Source organism: Cervus elaphus, chromosome 20 (genome assembly GCF_910594005.1).
Source record: "Cervus elaphus chromosome 20, mCerEla1.1, whole genome shotgun sequence".
Taxonomy (NCBI): Eukaryota; Metazoa; Chordata; class Mammalia; order Artiodactyla; family Cervidae; genus Cervus; species Cervus elaphus.
In genome coordinates, this window is record NC_057834.1 from 136,718,892 (window position 1) to 136,737,123 (window position 18,232).

Consider the following 18,232-nt stretch of genomic DNA (forward strand, 5'->3'; position numbering starts at 1 on the left):
AAATCCATGAACCAAAGGGACCCCATCATCTCTGCACAGCTCGTCGCCAGCCTCTGGAGCCACCACAGTCCCGGCCACCTGCCCACCAAAGAGGTGTCTGGGGGGGGAGGGAGAGGGAACCCCGAGCAGTCACAGAGCTTTACCTGGCTGGGCAAGAGGCACCTCCTCCACACCTCCACTAACATAAGTGGTTAGGGGCTGAATCAGCTGTTGAGGCAAAGCTGGCAGGGAGCTGAAATCATCCATGAGATACACCAGGCCCGGGTTAAAAGCAATCTGCTCAAGCTCCGCCCTATCGGCCTGGCTAGTGCCCACACAAAAGGTCAGTATGCCCGCACGCGCCAGGGCATTGGCGGCTTGCAAATAGGAGTCCTCAGACCGCCCGGCCGTGAGCAGGAGCAGCAGCTGCGGCACGTGGTCCCGGATCCTGCTGCCGCCAGCTTCGGTGAAGTGGTTGGCATGCACATAGCTCAGGGCCGCGCCTGTGTTCAGGCCTGACCCCCCCTGGAGCTGCATCTGCCTCAGGTGAGCTAGCAACTCTGACTTGGTCGGGTAGGTGTTTAGGGAGAACTCCGTCACCGGAGTGTCACTAAATTGCACCAGACCGACCCGAATGTGGTCGCTTCCAACATCAAGGCTGTTAACTAGGTTCATGACAAAGTCCCGCACATAAGGGAAATTGGTCTTCCCGACGTTGGACGATCCATCCAAAAGAAAGATGATATCCCTTTTGTTTACGTGAACTGCAGTGGAGCACAGAAAACAACAGTGAGACACACACAACCGGAGAAGCTTCCTCATGTGTGCCCGTACATGGGCACACATGCCAACACGCAGAATACAGAGAGCCAGTCAGGCCAAGCACGTCCATCTCGTAAAATATGGCAGAAGGCTGCATATTTTCCTCCAGTGGGGGCTGGTGATTGTGAGGTGTATTGATTGCTGAGATTATGAAACCCAGCTGGGTCACAGAGTGATACAGTGCCAAAGCTAGAATGTTTGCAACCAACCGTAGTGACCAGAACCCTTGAAACGGAGCATTCCTTCTGTGGAAATGAAAGCTACAAAGGTGCTGTGGATTTCAGCATCAGTCGGTTTATAGCCACGGACAGAGACAGGTTTACCTGGGTGAGACTGGGTCCCCCCAGGATTCCCTCTACACATCTACACAGAGATTTTCACTTACAGACAGATTAGAAATGTTAGCCCACATTAACCTGAGAACACAAGTTCCCTAAGGCTAAAAAAAAAAAAAAAAAAAAAAAAATCAATAAAATTAGGTTGCTCTCATCTTGAAACATTCCTAGGAAGGTCCACTTTTCATTCTCTACTGAGACTCCTCTACAGGGAGTCATGGCCTTGCCAGGCAAAAATTCAGCAAGTGCCCGTGAGGATTCCTCCTGAGTGAGATCACTGGATGACTGAAACACATTAAAATGCAAAGAAACTCTTTGCTATGCTTGGCTGCAGCTGCCCTCATGAAGAATAAAAGTAAAAGTCGCTCAGTCGTGTCTGACTCTTTGCAACCCCATGGATTATACAGTCCATGGAATTCTCCTGGCCAGGACACTGGAGTGGGTAGCCTTTCCCTTCTTCAGGGGATCTTCCCAACCCAGGGATCGAACCCAGGTCTCCCACATTGCAGGCGGATTCTTTACCAGCTGAGCTATCAGGGAAGCCTGAAGAATCAAAAGTATTTCTCAAATCAGAGTGTTTCCCCAACACAAGCCACTGGGGGAAAAAAAAATTCTTTCCCATCTCTTCCCTGATGTTTCAGTAAAATTGGAACCTAACAACTACTTTTAGCCTATTTGTTGCATCAAATTGAACTTCAGCTATGAAAGTGTGGATTAGAAGTTTTAAGGAAATAGAGAGAGAGAGGGAGGGAGGCTTTTGGAAGACCAGAGTGCTTGATGAGTGAGCATGCATTCATGCACCGTGGGTCATGCATCGAACATTCTTCCAGTGGTAAAGGTTGTGAGGCGGAGAAGCTTGTTTCCGTGATATCCATCTTCATTAAGGACGGTGAATTGCACTGATTCAATTTAAGCTCATAGATCGCTATCATGTCTTTAAAAATAACTGCTCACTGATAGCCATAATAACCAAGCGGTTTGGAGAACCACTTGCTTTTTATCTGCCCACTCATCCCCTTACTGTGCTTCCCCATTGAAGGAATTCCTTAAAGAGAGGAAAGGGTGAAGGCTCTACACTGGTCAGCTTCAGACCATTTAGAAGTGGACCATCCGCTTGGGAAGGGAGGAGCCAGGCTACAGCTTGGTGGTTGGGAGGAGGGGGTTGGACTGGAGTCACCAGTGTGGACAGAACACTGGGACCTCATGAGGGGTCAGGACTGAGAAGTGAGCACCTTGGCCAAAAGCTCTGGCCAAAGACAGGTGGCCCCTGGTCCTGCAGTTTAAGTGACATATTCTTACTTCATGACAGTTTATGACACACAGTTGTATCACATGGCATTTTAAGTCATATATTTGTTAAGTCAGGGTACGATGAAACTCAAAGTAGATCTAGTTGGTTAATACCATTTCCATCATTTAAGAGTCTGATCTTAGTCTAACACAAAATAAATTTGCTTATTCCTCAAAGGCTCTGCCTGGAGACAGCCCTATCATGTGTCTGACTCCCCACCCCAACCCCCTGCAGACAGCCCTATCACGTGTCTGTCTCTGCCCTATCACGTGTCTAACGCCCCACCCCCACCCTGCAGACCGCCCTATCACGTGTGTCTCCACCCTATCACGTGTCTGACTCCCCACCCCCCACCCTGCAGACTGCCCTATCACGTGTGTGTCTCCCCCAGATCGCGTGTCTGGCTCCCCCGCCTCGTACCTTCAGTGGTTCCGGTGAGGGTCCTGAGAGGCCCGAGCAAGCCGGGCAGCACGCCCTGCAAAGGGGCGGGTCGGAACTCGGTGGCAATGAACGCCAGGGAGGAATCGAAAGCGATCTCTTCCAGTTCAGCCTGGTCAGCCACCTTGTTCCCGACGGCGAAGGCCAGGATGCCGCTCCTCTTCAGCTCCTGGGCGGGCTGGCTGACCGCATCTAGGGACTTACCGCCTGTAACCAGCACCAGAAGCTTAGGGACCCCCTCGGCAGCCCGGTAGCCGGCCGCCTCCGTGAACAGGTTGTTCCGAACAAAATCCAGAGCGGAGCCCGTGTACAAGGCCGAGCCATCCAAGGGCTTCATTTTCCGCACGGCGTTTATGACCTCCCTCTTGCTGGGGTAGGTATTGAAATAAAACTCTGGCCTCACTGTGTCTGCATACTGAGCCACTGCCACCTGGATAAGATCCTGTCTGATCTCCAGCCTCTGGATGACCTTGGCAATGAAGTCGCGGATTGCATTGAAGTTGGTCAGTCCCAGTTTGGAAGAGCCATCCACGAGGAAAACTATGTCCCTCTTGTTGACTTCAATGACTGTAGGTAGCAACGTGACAAGGTAAGTAGAATGGCCTGACCCATCACGTTCAACATGACTCTCTACATAGCCAATTCCACCCAAGGGAGCTCCTCGGCTCTTGCCAATGTCAAGTCTGTGGGAGCCCCTAAGGGATTTATCCTGACTCACGGCCTTAGTAACAGCTGTGTCCTTCCCTGCTGGCAGGTGGGCCTCCCCAACCCCCCTACCTTCTCTTGGTACGCTTTACAAAACAGTTGTTCAAAAATCAGTGTAGTTTTATTCACCACTTGTTTACTGTGTTGTCACTAAAAAAGTCAGAAAGCTCACTTCTGCCATAAATCCATAGCTGGGGTTTTAGAGGCGAGAATGAAGCCATGGCTCAAGGAATTAAAGAAGTGATCAGTGTCTGCTCAGAGGGTCTTGTGTTTCACTACCTTGATTTCATAAACACCTATCGCCAAGGGCAAAACTCGAAAGAGCACCAACACCCTATTTCCTTCATTTCTCTGGTCCATACCTTGATGTTTTCAGACAAGGAGAAAAACACTAATTATTCAGCATCATAAACATATAAAAAGGAAATCAATGTCAAAACTAGCAAGTGGCCCAGAAGTATTTTTGATTAAGACACCTGTATTGTGAAGTTGCCACATTATGTGTTAAGATTATGATAACTCAAAGACAAATCACAAAGCAAAATGCCTCAACAAGATCACTGCCTCAAAGTGACTATGAACTTGTGTCCACCTGTTGTATCAACTCTCAGGCAGCTCGCCTGAATCTCGGGAACCGAGGCTCGTATCAGACCTCAGCACCGGATCCAGACACCGGAGAAGGCTTCTGAGACTTGTAAGATGGCAAATGGTGCAAGCAGAGGCAGGTGTGTCTGCAACTTATTGAATGATTATCTGAATGTGAGGCGGCCTCATTGCTCCATGGTGTCAGATGGATGGTGTGTAACATCTTAGTTTACTTAATGTTCGACTACGTTGACATTATTGGTCCAGAGTCTGTTCTTTAAGAGAAACATGTAAGGCGCCATATACACAAGGCATCCAGGGACAGGCACATGAGGATCACTGCTTTGGCATTAAGTTGTGGTGTGAACAGTGTATCCCGAGTCCTCCAACTCTCCGTGGAGGCTGCAGACACGTGAAGCCACATCCCCTGCCTCCTTCCTCTCCCTCTCTCCGTAGGTACATAAAAGCCATATTATAGCTGTGCAGGTAACCACGTGTGTGCCTACTAGACACACGCGGACGCTGCGCACACCTTAACACACAGTCACACACGCCCCGTCTATACTGTAGGTGCAGGTGCTGAAACCATAAATGCAGAGCTTCCTGTCCTCACTAAGATGTATGAACATGGGAACAGATGCAGAAAAAGGCGGATTCCTTCATCTGCCAGTCACCGAGGTGACTCATCCCATCTCCTCCTCTCCCCCCTGCTCCAGGAAGGGACGTCCTCTTCGGGCTGTGAGAGTTGGGGCCTCAACAGCTCTATCTCCCCTCTTTCACACGGTTCTGCTGGGGCTGGTGAGCAAACCCCTTGCCGAGGTGACCCTGAAGGTTCTGTAACCAGTCGGCTGTAGCCCTCCCCTCCCTGTTGACTGACATCCGGCAGGAAGTCAAGTCCCCTTCCGCCCTCACAAGCCAGGACCGGAAGTGGTCATCTCTCTCTTGTTCCTAAGCAAAGTCTCCTCAAATGTCCAGTCCCCACAGCCCTTCCTTGGTGCTGTCTTCCTCTGCAACCACCTAGGGTGACTCAAGGCTACTCTTGGGCAACTCTTTTCAGTGACTCAGGGACCCCAACCTCCAATAAAGCAGATGCTCCTGTACCCTGAGCTTCACTGAGAAGACAGAAGCCCCTGAAGGACTCAGTCAAGCTGGTGATGCTCACCCCCTAAACCAAAGGTTTCTCCAGGCTGCCAGGCATCAGGGAACTCCAGCCCACCTCCTCTCCACAGTTCTGGGCGGGGCCAGGCTCCCCCAGGTCGCAGGACGGACCACCTCCCCTGGCTCCTTATTCCCGCTGCTTCTCTTCTGCTTCTGTCCTACAGTTTCTCTGATCAGTCTTCCCTGGCCACTCTCCTACAGCTCTTCCCATCCCTCTTTCCAAGTCAACCCCCTTTAATGTCCTCCTCTGCCATACTCTGGGAGTAGCTTTTTCATCTTTTGTGACCTGTCTCCCTGTTTCACTGTAACGAACCAGCGGCCACGTCAGTCTGGTCCACCAGCACTGGGGTCTCCAGTGCTTGGCATGGTGTCCAGCACATACCTGATAGCCAAGAAAATTTGTAGAACATTTACAAATGAATCACAGAGATTAAAGATGATTTTGTAAGTGAGAAGTGAGAATTAGCTAGGGAAAGCTGACAGGAGGGCCTGGATTGCCATGGATAAGAATGAACCTGAAACGTCGCCTGGAATAGAAATATCCTTTCATCCTTTGTCATCAGTTCAAAAAACTGGAACCCAGACAGGCTGTGTGACCTGCCCAGGATCACACAGCTGGGTAACGTAAGACCCAGTACCAAAGGTCCAGTCTGCTGCAATGGCACTTCCTGAGTATTTACAAAACATATGGAAGTTGTTCATGTGTTTCCAAAAGCATGCCAGTCCAGGAAAAAACCTTAAGATATTGTATTTCAATCAGACAGGTGTCTGGAAATATCAAGAGAATTTTTAGGATGTAATTTGCGCCAAATCTTAATTTACCTCACCCAACAATATGCCTAATACCACTGGCAGTACAGTCTCTGACAGACAGATGAGGTTACCAGTGGTGGGAGTTGATGCACCTGAGTCTGTCAGCCTTTTGCCTACCACTGCATCAAGAGCCACTGGGTTCTTACTTAAATTTTGAAATATACCTCCCACCTCCCACATTTGTGAAATGTATTTTGTTATATGGCTTGACTAGTTTTATGTTTCTTTACATGATCCCAATCGGACCCTTTTGCCAAAGGCCCGCCATCTGAGTGTATAATCTCTCCATCAATAGAATTCCTCTTCAGTTCAACAAGAGGAGGGGAAAAAAAGTTTCCATACATACCCCCAAGTGACAGCTTTCTTATTTCTTACTTCCAGAAGTGCCACTCCTGCTACCCATTACAAAAGTGACTTTGGGGGGACAGTTCTCAGAAGCCAGCACAGTCTAACAGGCTGACTTTCAGAGCTCAACCCTGTTATTCTGCAGTAATTTTCTCATAATTGCAATGATGCACTGAGACCCACTTTTCAGGTGACTGCAGTAGAGTAGATCACACCTGCATGTGTGTGCTCACTCAGTCATATCTGACACTTTGCAACCTCATGGACTGCAGCCCACCAGACTCCTCTGTCCATGGTATTCTCCATGGAATTCTTATTCCACTTAAATAAATAAGACTACTGGAGAGGGTTGTCATTTTCTCCTCCTGGGGATCTTTCCCACCCTGGGATTGAACCTGTCTTTCTTCTGTCTCCTGCACTGGTAGGTGGATTCTTTACCATTGAGCCACCTGGGAAGCCCATGATAAGTAGATGGTATGATGATGTTGCCATAGGGTCGCAAAGAGTCGGACATGACTGAGCGACTGAAATGAATGAATGAATGAATGAATGATGGTGTTGAATAATCTCAGAGTAACAGGTTTGTTGAATTAGCCATGAAAGCACACTTTCTTGATAACTCGTGCTCCAACAAGAGCTGTCCATGCACTCACAGATCTTCGGGGTTTTTGTGGAACACCGCAACCATCCCAGACACCACATCCAAGAACTAGCTCATCTAGGAAGGACTGGACCATGGGTACTTACAGGTTCTCCCGAGTCGAATCATTCTGCAAGGCCCCCGCCTGACTCCTACAGAACCACACACAGAACACCCACTACCACACAGATAGTGAGAAAAGCATACGTACCTTCGGTGACAATGGTTGGCGGTTGCAAGACAATGTGCCTTTGGGCCACGCCAACAATGTACGGCAGTAATTGTTCCTGGACGTCCCCAAGGCTACGGAATTCCGGGACAATAAACACCAGGTTGTCATTGGTAGCTATGTGCTGAAGCTCTGCCTTGGAGGCGGCCTGGGCTCCAAGGCCAAACGAGAAAATGCTAGCCTGCTTCAGTGCTACGACCCCGTCTCGGATCTCATCACTAGAAGGCCCAGCACTTATGAGGACCAACACCTGCGGAACCCCTTCCTCCACTCGGCTGCCCCCCGCCCGGGTGAAGTGATTCTCCACCACAAAATCCAGGGCAAGGCCAACATTGGCCAGTTCTCCACCAATGAACCCCAGGGCCTTCACTGCATCCAGAACCTGAGCCTTGGTAGAGTAGCTGTTCAAGGAGAACATGGTTCTGGGCTCATCGCTATACTGCACCACCCCCACTCGGATCTGCTGAGTTCCAATTGACAGTCTCTCAAGGAGATTTACAAGGAAGTCGAGAATGACTGCGAAATTGACACTTCCGGTGTTGTTTGATCCATCAATAAGGAAAATAATGTCAGCAGAGTCTTGTGCTTTAAAAGAGAGAAATGCAAAAAATGTGAAAGCATTAGAACAAGTGATCACATGCATCGTTCGGTGTTCTGACATGTTTCTTGAGAAACCAATAAGAAACACGAAATATGGACAAACAAAACACATGTTGATTAAGGAACGTGAAATTCTCTTTTAGTTCTGCATTCTGAATGGATAAGAGGCAACTTCTTAACAGAAATGATGGTGTTCAGTAGGGGCATTTATTTAATAGCAAATTTTCCTCTGCACCATCTTTGTAGTTGAATTTCAAAAGATCATGTTTAGTTTTCTGGGAGAAGTCTTGGGTATATTCTGAAATTTTCTACTGAATTTGGAGGGAACCATAGATGCACAGAACTGTGTCTTACCTGACCTACAGGAGAAAATAAAGGACTACATGAACAAAGGTCTAAAGATGATTTCGAATCTGGGGACATTTCTGTTATAATCCTCAAGTGATCACAAGAATTTTCTTTGTCCAGATCCACAGCACAAAACAGAATCTCAGATTTAGGCTTCGGTGACTCATTGTCCCAGTATGTTAAATACTTCATTCCTCGAGCAACCATTGTTTATGCTTTGCTTTTCTTTAGAAACCAAAATGGCTATGAACCTTCCACTTCAGAAATATGAAAGAAAGAACTCAAACCACATCCCCAGTTTTTATTCAAAAATACTCGATATATTTTGGGTTAATTTTCCTTTCTCAAATGATGTTTTCATTGTGTAAAACTCAAATGCAGGCCTGGGGTTGGGATGAGTGTTTTCTTCATTTATTTTTGCCTTTGCCTCTATATTCAATCACAAAATGCAGAACAATGTTAAGCAGAATGATATGAAACCAGTCATGACATAATTATCCAACCTTATTTTTATGACGTCCTAGACCAAGTGCCTGACAGGACCATGGGTATCTAGGCGACCCAGAATCAGAATTAGCTCTGGGCTTTGACAAATGGACATAAAAAAGGCTGACCAAGACCTCTTTTCTCCTCCCAATGGCAAACAAGAAACGTCCATTCTGTGACTGAGAATGGGGGTTTCATAGAAGCACTGAGCAAGGAATTGCAATCAATAAACTACCAACCTGGGTGGAATATTTCAAAGCCTCAGCTAGAACGTTTAAATCAGCCTGATTTAAACCATAGGAAAAGCAAAATTATTGTAGCAAGTGTTTTTTTAAAAACTTAAGTGTGTGTTAGGAATAGGCAGAGATTTTATGTAAGCATAGACAGTATTTATAGTCTGGATTTTAGGAAGCTATATTTGGAGTATAATTGTATTATATGTAAACTCATTCATTCTGAAATTTGTAATGACAGTGAACATTTTATATGTAAAATTAATTCTTCCTGGTACTAACAAAATTCCTTTTATTTCCAAGTGGAAACAGAATGCAAATCTTGTCTCATGAAATTAAAGAGTTTACCGCAGTGAGATGTTCTTGTCCAAGCTTTCTGCTTGGGTAAAATGAACCAGGAATGGCTGGAATTAGGATTACTGGAATCAGAACTGATCTTTTTCTCTGCTTACAGGCATGAAACTCCTAACAGCAATTTTGCAGAGGCATTCCTTGCATAGGGAAAGATAACTAGTGTGGAAATATCTAGCAAGATCATGTAAGATATTAACTTAGCCTTTGCTAAGAACTCCAGAGCATTTTACTCTTCGGTGGAACCACGAGGTTCCCGAGGGATCTTTGGGAGGATGTGGCCCCAGCAGTGTGAATTACACTGCAGGCTACAGCGATGGGTCGCTTTGTCCCAGGAGTTCCAGGCTCTGCAAACCATACCACAAAATTCCTCAGCACCGCCCAGACCTAAGCCAGTGACTCTGAGGGACAAAGGAAGATTTACCCCTTACTCACCAAACCAAGACCTTTTCAGAAAGGACTAACTCTGAGCCTAAGATCAATACAAGAAAAATGACCCCTAAATCACAGGATGACTCACTCCTTATTAATTTATTACCTCCTTTTTGATCACAGTTCACAATAGAATAAATAAGATAAACAAACACTGAGGGAAAACCCTTGAGTGTTGTGTTCTAAAAAGCTGAACAGCAGCAGGTCATAGAAAAATGTTGGATAATTTGTCATCACTGAAAAAACAACGTTGTTCTCTTATGCACACGATGGGACACACACAAGGGCATGCTGTTATCCAGGAGAGCTGAAGCCTCAAACAGACACGCGTTCACGGGTTCTTGTATGCAGCAAGGCACCCCAGGGGCCAGTATTAACTCTCAGAGAAATCAGATCTTCCTAAAATTTAACATATGAAACCGTCTGGTTTTCTGCTTTTATGGCTCATGTGTTAGTATCACACCCTCAGTGGCATTTTCTATGGAAAAGTTTCGAAACATCCATGGAAAAATTGAAGGCTTTCAACATTGTTGGAAACACTTTTCCTAAGCACACTGGTGTGGGCACGATGCCTTCTTTAGCTAGGGGGATGCTCCTTTTTTCAAGAAAAATATAAAAGATCATATTTGTATTTCCTGTGCAAACACAAAATCTCAGATAGGTTTTGCTAGTTTTCTAAATCTTTGTTTTGTAAAGAAAAGAAAACTCGTCCTCGCTGAATGTAGGTCACCTTTTCAGCTTTTGTTATAGTAAAGCTTTTATATCTTATGTCTGTCTATAAAAAGGATTTTTAAAAGTACAACTTTCAGGGATTGCTTGAGTAGAGTTCATTAAGAACAGTGATGATCACATGTACATTGGTGGGGGAAAGTTACATAGTGAATAGAAAGTGGAAAGAAATGGCCCTAACTTATTAGCTATCATCATAATGGCTTCCTGACTACCTTTTCCAAAAACTTTAAGAAAGAAATTTTTTTTTTCTGCCGTGGAATACGCAGTGGAACATGATACAAGAGAAATTGCAGAATGAAGTTAATTAGAAAAGACAATATAAATGGATTAATATTCCACCCTGGAGCTGCTAGTGGCTTGGGCACTAGAAGACAGAGATGCTTTCTTGGCATAAAAACAAAGGTTTTGTCATCTGTGTGGAAAGAGACTATGTTGATAGGCTTATTTTGCATTAATGTGGTAATCTAATTGTTTTTATCCATTTATATAATGGTTAAACATAAAGGCAAACTCATCCACCCATTTTCCTGAATTGGCCAAAACATCAATAAAGAGAAGATGTTCCATTTCTCTCCTAATCCTCTTCACTGATTTTGACATGGATGAGTTATATTCAGAAATGCAATGAGTAGTGAATTATTGATGCTGAGAACATTGTAGCGAATGCAGAAGGTCATTAGACTTGCTGTCTTGTAATCTCCTTGTAACCTGCAATGTTTGGTTTGGGGTGCTCTCGGAGTCCCACCTTCTTTCCTGTAATCTGGCAGAATTGACACTAGTGTCACAACGCAGAGGTGAGACACATCATTTGAAGTAGGGAATGATCTTCAGGTTTAATGCAAATTATCCAGGCTGTCCCTCACTACTCTCTTAGAAGTAAACCCACTGGTAGTGCTGTGAGTCCTTCCACCCCTATCAAAGCTGACATCACAGGTAACTACTGGGGAAACCATCCTATGCACAACTTCTGGAACAAAATTAACTCAGCTTACTCTACAGTCCTACACACCACTGCGTCTCCCGCTTTGTCATCTCTTATTGAAATGACTGATGCCAGCTCAAGCTGAACTCTCCCAGCTTCTTCCCTTTCCACTTCAATGTCTTAGCTACACGACCCCTTTCTTCTCCTTTCCCTTCATCCTGGGGGACACACATCTCTCCTTCTGGAGCTCATCTCAGTAAGAGGCCCTTGGTTCCACCCTAACTTTCTGCCCATTCTCCTAGAATTCCCTCCACCCTGCCTGTTGCTGATGAGGAAACCTAGCCCTGGGCACTGGTCAAAATCGCAGTGATGCAACACGTGAAATTTACCTGTGGAATTCCTTCCCTGTGAGTCACTTAGCACTGGCAAGAAAGCTAATGGGGGTGACTGGTTAAGTAACTTGCCAGACAATTAGTTTTCTGCATGTCACTGGACCTGAACACACATCCATGTAAACTCCTTTCATCATCAGGACTCACAGAGTGACACTGCCGAGGACCACTGGGATCAGAAGCATCCGTGTGGGTACAACGATGGTGACAGTGTGGAGGAGAAGTGAGAAAACCCCATCCAGAGCCAACACATAAGGGACTTCAGCTCCTGTACTCAATTCCTACAAAATAGATTGGGACTGGTATCTCTAAGGCTTCCAAGAGCCAACTCACTGGAAAAGACCCTGGTGCTGGGAACGATTGAGGGCAGGAGGCGAAGGGGACAACAGAGGATGAGATGGTTGGATGGCATCACCGACTCAATGGACATGAGTTTGAGCAAACTCTGGGAGATGATGAAAGACAGGAAAGCCTGGCGTGCTACAGTCCATGGGGTCGCAAAGAGTCAGACACAACTGAGCAACTGAACAACAAATCTCTAAGGCTTCTCACAATTCTGAGGCCATCAAGTCTTTGAAATAAATTCCGTAGTGTCAAAGAGAGGAGCTCTCTATGTGGATTTACTGGACCCAAAAATGGATGCCCTCTTCCTCCCTCACTTGAGCTCTTTCAGACCCTGAGCTTTCTTTAAAGGAAACAGACTCTTTCCCAGGAGCAAATGGAGGGACTTTTGTCAAAGTCCTGCCCAGCCACACTGAGGCTTTTTGTCCAAGAAGCACTGTTTGTGGGGTCATAATATCAGGATGTGTTTTTTGGGTAGTTGGAATATTGTTTCAAAGGCAGAACTCCTCTTGGAGGGAGTGAATACTCTATATTGGAAGAGGACTACAGAGAATATTCAAACCTTTGTTTTTAGGCCTGTGAACAGGCATCTCTTCCCTAATCCACCCCACCGCCTTTTAGCGAGAGGATTGCCTTAATGCCAGCGGTTGCCAAGCTTATCTCCAGAAGAAGAGCGAGGCAGGCAGCAGGTTGGTGACGTTGCCATTACCTGTGATGTCTTTAGGGGTTTCTGTGCCTCCAGCCCTTTCTGGAGTCATGGATGAATGCACACAGGCCACTAAGTTTCCTACTATGTCATGAAGTGAGGTAAAATTCTCTAGGTTGAAAACATGCATATTGAGCGGTTCACTTGCTATTTCTTTTAAGGCTCCTTCATCTGCATCCTCAACTCCAATTGCAAACACGTTAACATCAGCAGACTTAAGTTCCGCTGAGGGCAGAGCAAGGCCGTCCTCCGAGTGTCCATGGGTTAACACTACGATAACCTGAGGGACTCCGTCACTGGCCCGGCTTCCAGCAGCCTCAGTGAGGTGGTTCTGCATTACGTATGCTAATCCTTTTCCAGTCTGATTGCTGCCCCCAATATAAGACATGTTGGAAACATGAGAGAGGACTTCTTGTTTAGAACGATACGTATTGAACAGGAACTCGGTATGTGGGTTGCCGTTGAACTGGACCAGAGCAAAACGGAAATCATTGTCTCCCACCGCTAAAGATTCTATAACATCATATAGAAACTCTCGAACAAGTTGGAAATGTTCCTTGCCAATGCTCCAAGAGGAATCCACTAGAAATATTATATCGGCAGCGGCACCATTTTTGACATCTTTAAAAGAAGACATTGGTTTAGATGTTTCTCCTGTTCAAGAAATGACCTCCCATCAGTGCAAAGCCTTCCACAACTCACTCAGTTTCTAGGGTGCTGTGACTAAATAACTTTCGCCTCATGTGCGAGGCAGGTGGGGACACTGACTTACCTGAGACACGGGGACCTGGACCCACGGACTCAACAGCTGCTGGGGCCCAGTCATTGGCCCAAGTTCCATATATGATGACTGCCACACATGAACCAGTAGCAGGTTCCAGAATGGGGACAAACATACCCTGGGGTGTCCTTTACCTCTAGGTGATTCTTTGTGGCAGTTGGAACCCCGAGACCCACCTGATCAGACAGGAAGGATATCCTACTGCAGATAACCAAGCATCACCTTAGAAATTCATTCTTCAGTCTGGGGCCTTGGCAAAATGGAATACTGAAACTACTGTTTTTACCTGATCTAGTCTCCCATGCTTTGGGTAATTTGCAAGAAAAATAAATGTCATGAATACATCTTAAGTGAAGAAGACTTGTATAATTGTAGCGAAGGGCAAAGGCTTGTTTTTTGTTTGTTTCTCTGTCTGCTGAGACTCCCTAGCAGGAAGAAAGGTACCCTAACACAATACAACATTTTCAGAGCCATCTGAACCCTCTGAGATGTTGAGCAGTATTCACCCCTTTCAAAGATGAAGCCAGGTCTCTCAAAAGTAGGAGCCGGAGGCTCCAGGTTCCAGGCTGAGTGGCTGGGGCGTGCCCTCCTGTCCTGGGCCAGACTGGCTGGGCACAGCAGACTCCTGGACTCTACTTACCTGGGGCTGACCTGATGCCCCAACCCATGCTCCCCTGGCATTGGGGTGGTCCTCAGCACCCTGCTAAGAACTACCAGATCTGGAGGAAGTACCCCATCAACTCAAGGAGAGGGACCCAAGTCAAACCTTCCAAGCTCATAAACCATAAACCATTTCTCATTTTTCCAAAACTCTGCAAGTTCTTAATAAGATTAGGTAGGATCTATTTTTAACATAGTTTCAGGAAACTGATTTTTTAAAGATTTGATGATTCTAAATAAAAAATGTCTTTCTGTGTCCAGAGTGAGAGAGAAAGACTGGTTATTTATTTTTTTTTTCAAGGAATATAATTTTTACTCTTAATCATTGTCTTCTCTGGGATGTTGTGCTGAGACACTAACCAGTGCCAGAAATGTGGATAAGCTTTTCCGATGGTAAAATATTTTCGATACAAACTTTCTGCTCACACCCAATGTAAAAACAAACCACTTGCAACCCACCAGCAAGATATCAAACCCAAGTTTCTGTTTAAAAAATGTCTCTCTCTCTCACTTGGATAAAGAGGAGCTGACAAAGTCTGTAAAATAAACAAAAACACCCTGTAATCAATGGCTTGGCTCTCTCTTCAAAGCCTATCTAAGCTCTCTCTCCAGCTCATGATGTCTGAGATCTAAAACAGAGAACACTGTCCCTCTTAATAGAATGAAGAGGTGATTTGGGATCTTACCTGGCTGTTGTTGACCACGAGTAAAAGAGAAGCCTGAGAAAAAGAGGCAAAAAATGGCCACTAAGGGCAAATGCCGATGTTTCCTCATTTTGATTGTGTCTAAGCACCAGGTGAGAACCTACGAGAGAAAATAGGGTAGATGAGAACCATCAGGTTTTGGCTCTCCAGTTACTAATGAGCGAATCAAGGATTTATCCTTTGGATGAAAGATAGTTTCAGCTAAACATAGACATGGAGTCTCTGAATCTGGTGACTGTAGGCCATAGCTAAAAATCTGTTCAGTCCAACCATTTTTTCCTCTCAAGGCAGGCAACAATAGCATATCACAAAACGTGTGGCAGAATGACAAAGGGTGGAGAGGAAGGGCACCCAGAGGCACAAAGGGCAGGTTGGCGATGCCCAGCCTATCAGTCACGTCTACAGGAATCCCACCGGGAAGCTCCAGTTCATGGAGAGAATGGGCTTTGTTAGAATCCCAGTGTGTGCAAAAATACAACCACAGCAGCTGGGCCCATTTCGAATCATGCCTTTATTCTCCGTTACTATTTACCACTTTTCCTTCAACGAAAACCTGCTGTGTGCCCAACACCAGTCGCAGAGTGGAGCATGTCCAGAGATACTGAATTAGCAAGACTAAAGCCAGTCCTGAGGGCTGACAGCCTCGTAGCGTGGTCTCCCTGCAAACTTGACATCCAGCCAGCCAGGGTCATGTCTGGACGGGCACAGTAGCCTGTGGCACCCTCCCTTGAAGCAAACACCACCCTCTTCCCACCCCACACCTGACGGCAACCCCCCCACATGTCAACTTCATCACCCTCCAGTCTCCAGTGAGCTCAGCTCAAGGGTCTAAGCTTTTCCTTATGACCCTCCAAAGAACAGGCCTAGGTCTTCTCCGTTTAGGTCCTCTTGCAGGACATCACCTCTTTTCCCTTCCCCTTGATCCAAGGCTCTGGTTTCCCCTGACTCTTTCTCAGGTCATGGCTATCTGACCGGTGCAGTCTCACAGGACCCCATGCTTGGTGTGGTGGTTTGGTGTTGCTTAAAAGTCTTAACAACTTCAGGGCAAAGACCCTTCATGTTCACTTTGCACCGAGCCCACAGATTCTGGAGCTGGTCCTTGCTGTATCTGTGCATGTGAGTCAATGACTCTTCTTACCCCTACCCAGACTTGTCAGGGGTTCCCTGGTCAGAGGCTTGGGTAGAGGCATTAAAGTGGAGGGGTGTGCCAATCAAAATTATTGGGTTTTTTTTTTCATTCTTTCAAGTAAATATATTGAAATTGCAGACAAAAACCAACCAAACCAAAAATTCTTATAAAGGAGTTTGGGATAGACAGGTACACATGGCTATACTCAAAATGAACAACCAACAAGGACCCACTGCACAGCACGGGGCACCCTGCCCAAAGCCACACAGCAGCCTGGGGGGGAGGGGAGGGGAGCCTAGGGCAGTGTCTTCAACAGATGATGCTGGGAAAACTCTATATCCACATGCAGCAGCCTGGAGGGGAAGGGGGCAGAGACTAGGGCGGTATCTTCAACAGATGATGCTGGGAAAACTGTATATCCACATGCAACAACAGAAAAAAGGAAGCTGGATCCTTACCTCACACCACTTACAAAGAACTAACTCAAAATGGATTAAAAATCTAAACATGCATGTCCCCCTGCTGTCCACTCAAAACCATCACAACACTGTCAATTGGCCACACTCCAACACAAAATAAAAAGTTAAACAAAAATGACAAAAAGAAACACATGGAATACTAATCCTCATATTCTCAATAATTTTCTTTAAAAACGTGCTGTTTATCAAAGGGGAGGAAATTCTCACCATGGGGGTCAGGGTCAGCCTCCTACAATAGGATCTCAATTATTGATTATTTTTTTTATTGTACTTAGTTTCAAGAAATACTATTTGATATTGAAAATTATGTAGTATAGACTACAGTCAAGTGCAGAATCCGATTTGGTTTAAGAAATATGAATATATTTAATCTAGAGAGATTTATAGTTCATTCTTAGAATTTGAAGATTTAGAAGTTGGCTTTGTGAATTACAGTATAAAAAGGTAATCATCATCAGTATGAATCAAAATAAAAAACTTCTCTCTCTGTGGCATTTTTTGGAGAAATAGAAAAGATATCCTAAAACTTATATGGAATTTGAAAGAACCCAGAAGAGTCATAGCAATCTTGAGAAAGGAAAAAAATAGAGCTGGAGACCTCACAGTTCCTGATTTCAAGTCATATTACAAACTACAGTAATCAAAGCAGCATGGGATTGGAATGCAGACAGACATATCAATCAGTGGAATAAAATAAAGATCCCATAAATAAACCCTCAAGTATATGGTCAAGTCAATTTCTATAGAGGTGCCAATACTACCCAATGGGGACAGGATAGTCTCTTCAACAAATGATGCTGGGAAAACTGTATATCCATATGCAAAAAAAAAAGAAAAAAGAAAAAACTTACAAAGAACTAACTCAAGATGGATTAAAAATCTAAATGTAAGACCTGAGACTATTAAACTTTTAGAAGAAAATATAGGAGGAAAATCTTCATAGCATCGGATTTGGTAATGACTTTTTCCATTTGATGCCACAAGCACAGACAATAAGAGCAAGGACAGACAGACGGTACCATATTGTTGTTTAGTCACCAAATCATGTCTGGCCCTTTGCAACCCCTGGACTGTAGCCCACCAGGCTCCTCTGTCCATGGGATTTCCCAGGCAAGAGTACTTGAGTGGGTTGCCATTTACTTCTCCAGGGGATCTTCCTTACCCAGGGATCAAACCCACATCTCCTACATTGCAGGTGATTCTTAGCCACTGAGCCACCAGGAAAGTCCAAATGAGAGACCAAATGGTACTATATCAAACTTTAAAACTTCTACACAGCAAAGGAAACAATCAACAGAGTGAATAAGCAACCTACAGAATGGGAGAAAACGTTTGCAAACCATATAACTGATAAGGGGTTCATATCAGGAATATATAAAGAGCACCCACAACTTTATAATGATAAAAACAAACTCTGGTTTAAAAATAAAGGACTGGAAAAGACATTTCTCCAAAGAAGACATACAAATGGCCAATAAGAATATGAAAAAATACTCAGCATCAGAGAAATGAAAATCAAAACCACAGTGAGGTAATATCTCACACCCATTGAGATGGCCGCTGTCAAAAAGATAGTAAACAAGTGTTGATGAGAA

At 45.3% G+C, this 18,232-nt stretch overlaps 1 protein-coding gene across 8 annotated transcripts in view; it reads right to left on the minus strand.

The window, feature by feature from the left end:
- Window positions 1-18,232, minus strand: part of COL6A3 (collagen type VI alpha 3 chain) — a 90,486-nt gene that overhangs the window by 57,501 nt on the left and 14,753 nt on the right. The window contains exons 2-6 of one of the 8 annotated variants that reach the window (XM_043876787.1): window positions 15,012-15,129; window positions 12,888-13,538; window positions 7,323-7,925; window positions 2,848-3,432; window positions 144-743 (exon numbers count right to left, since the gene is read on the minus strand). In XM_043876787.1, coding sequence (XP_043732722.1) covers window positions 144-743; window positions 2,848-3,432; window positions 7,323-7,925; window positions 12,888-13,538; window positions 15,012-15,099 — 2,527 coding nt within the window. In that variant the 5' untranslated portion in view covers window positions 15,100-15,129. The remainder of the gene's footprint in view (window positions 1-143; window positions 744-2,847; window positions 3,433-7,322; window positions 7,926-12,887; window positions 13,539-15,011; window positions 15,130-18,232) is intronic. The other 7 variants (XM_043876783.1, XM_043876786.1, XM_043876785.1 and 4 more) reach the window with 7 other exon arrangements.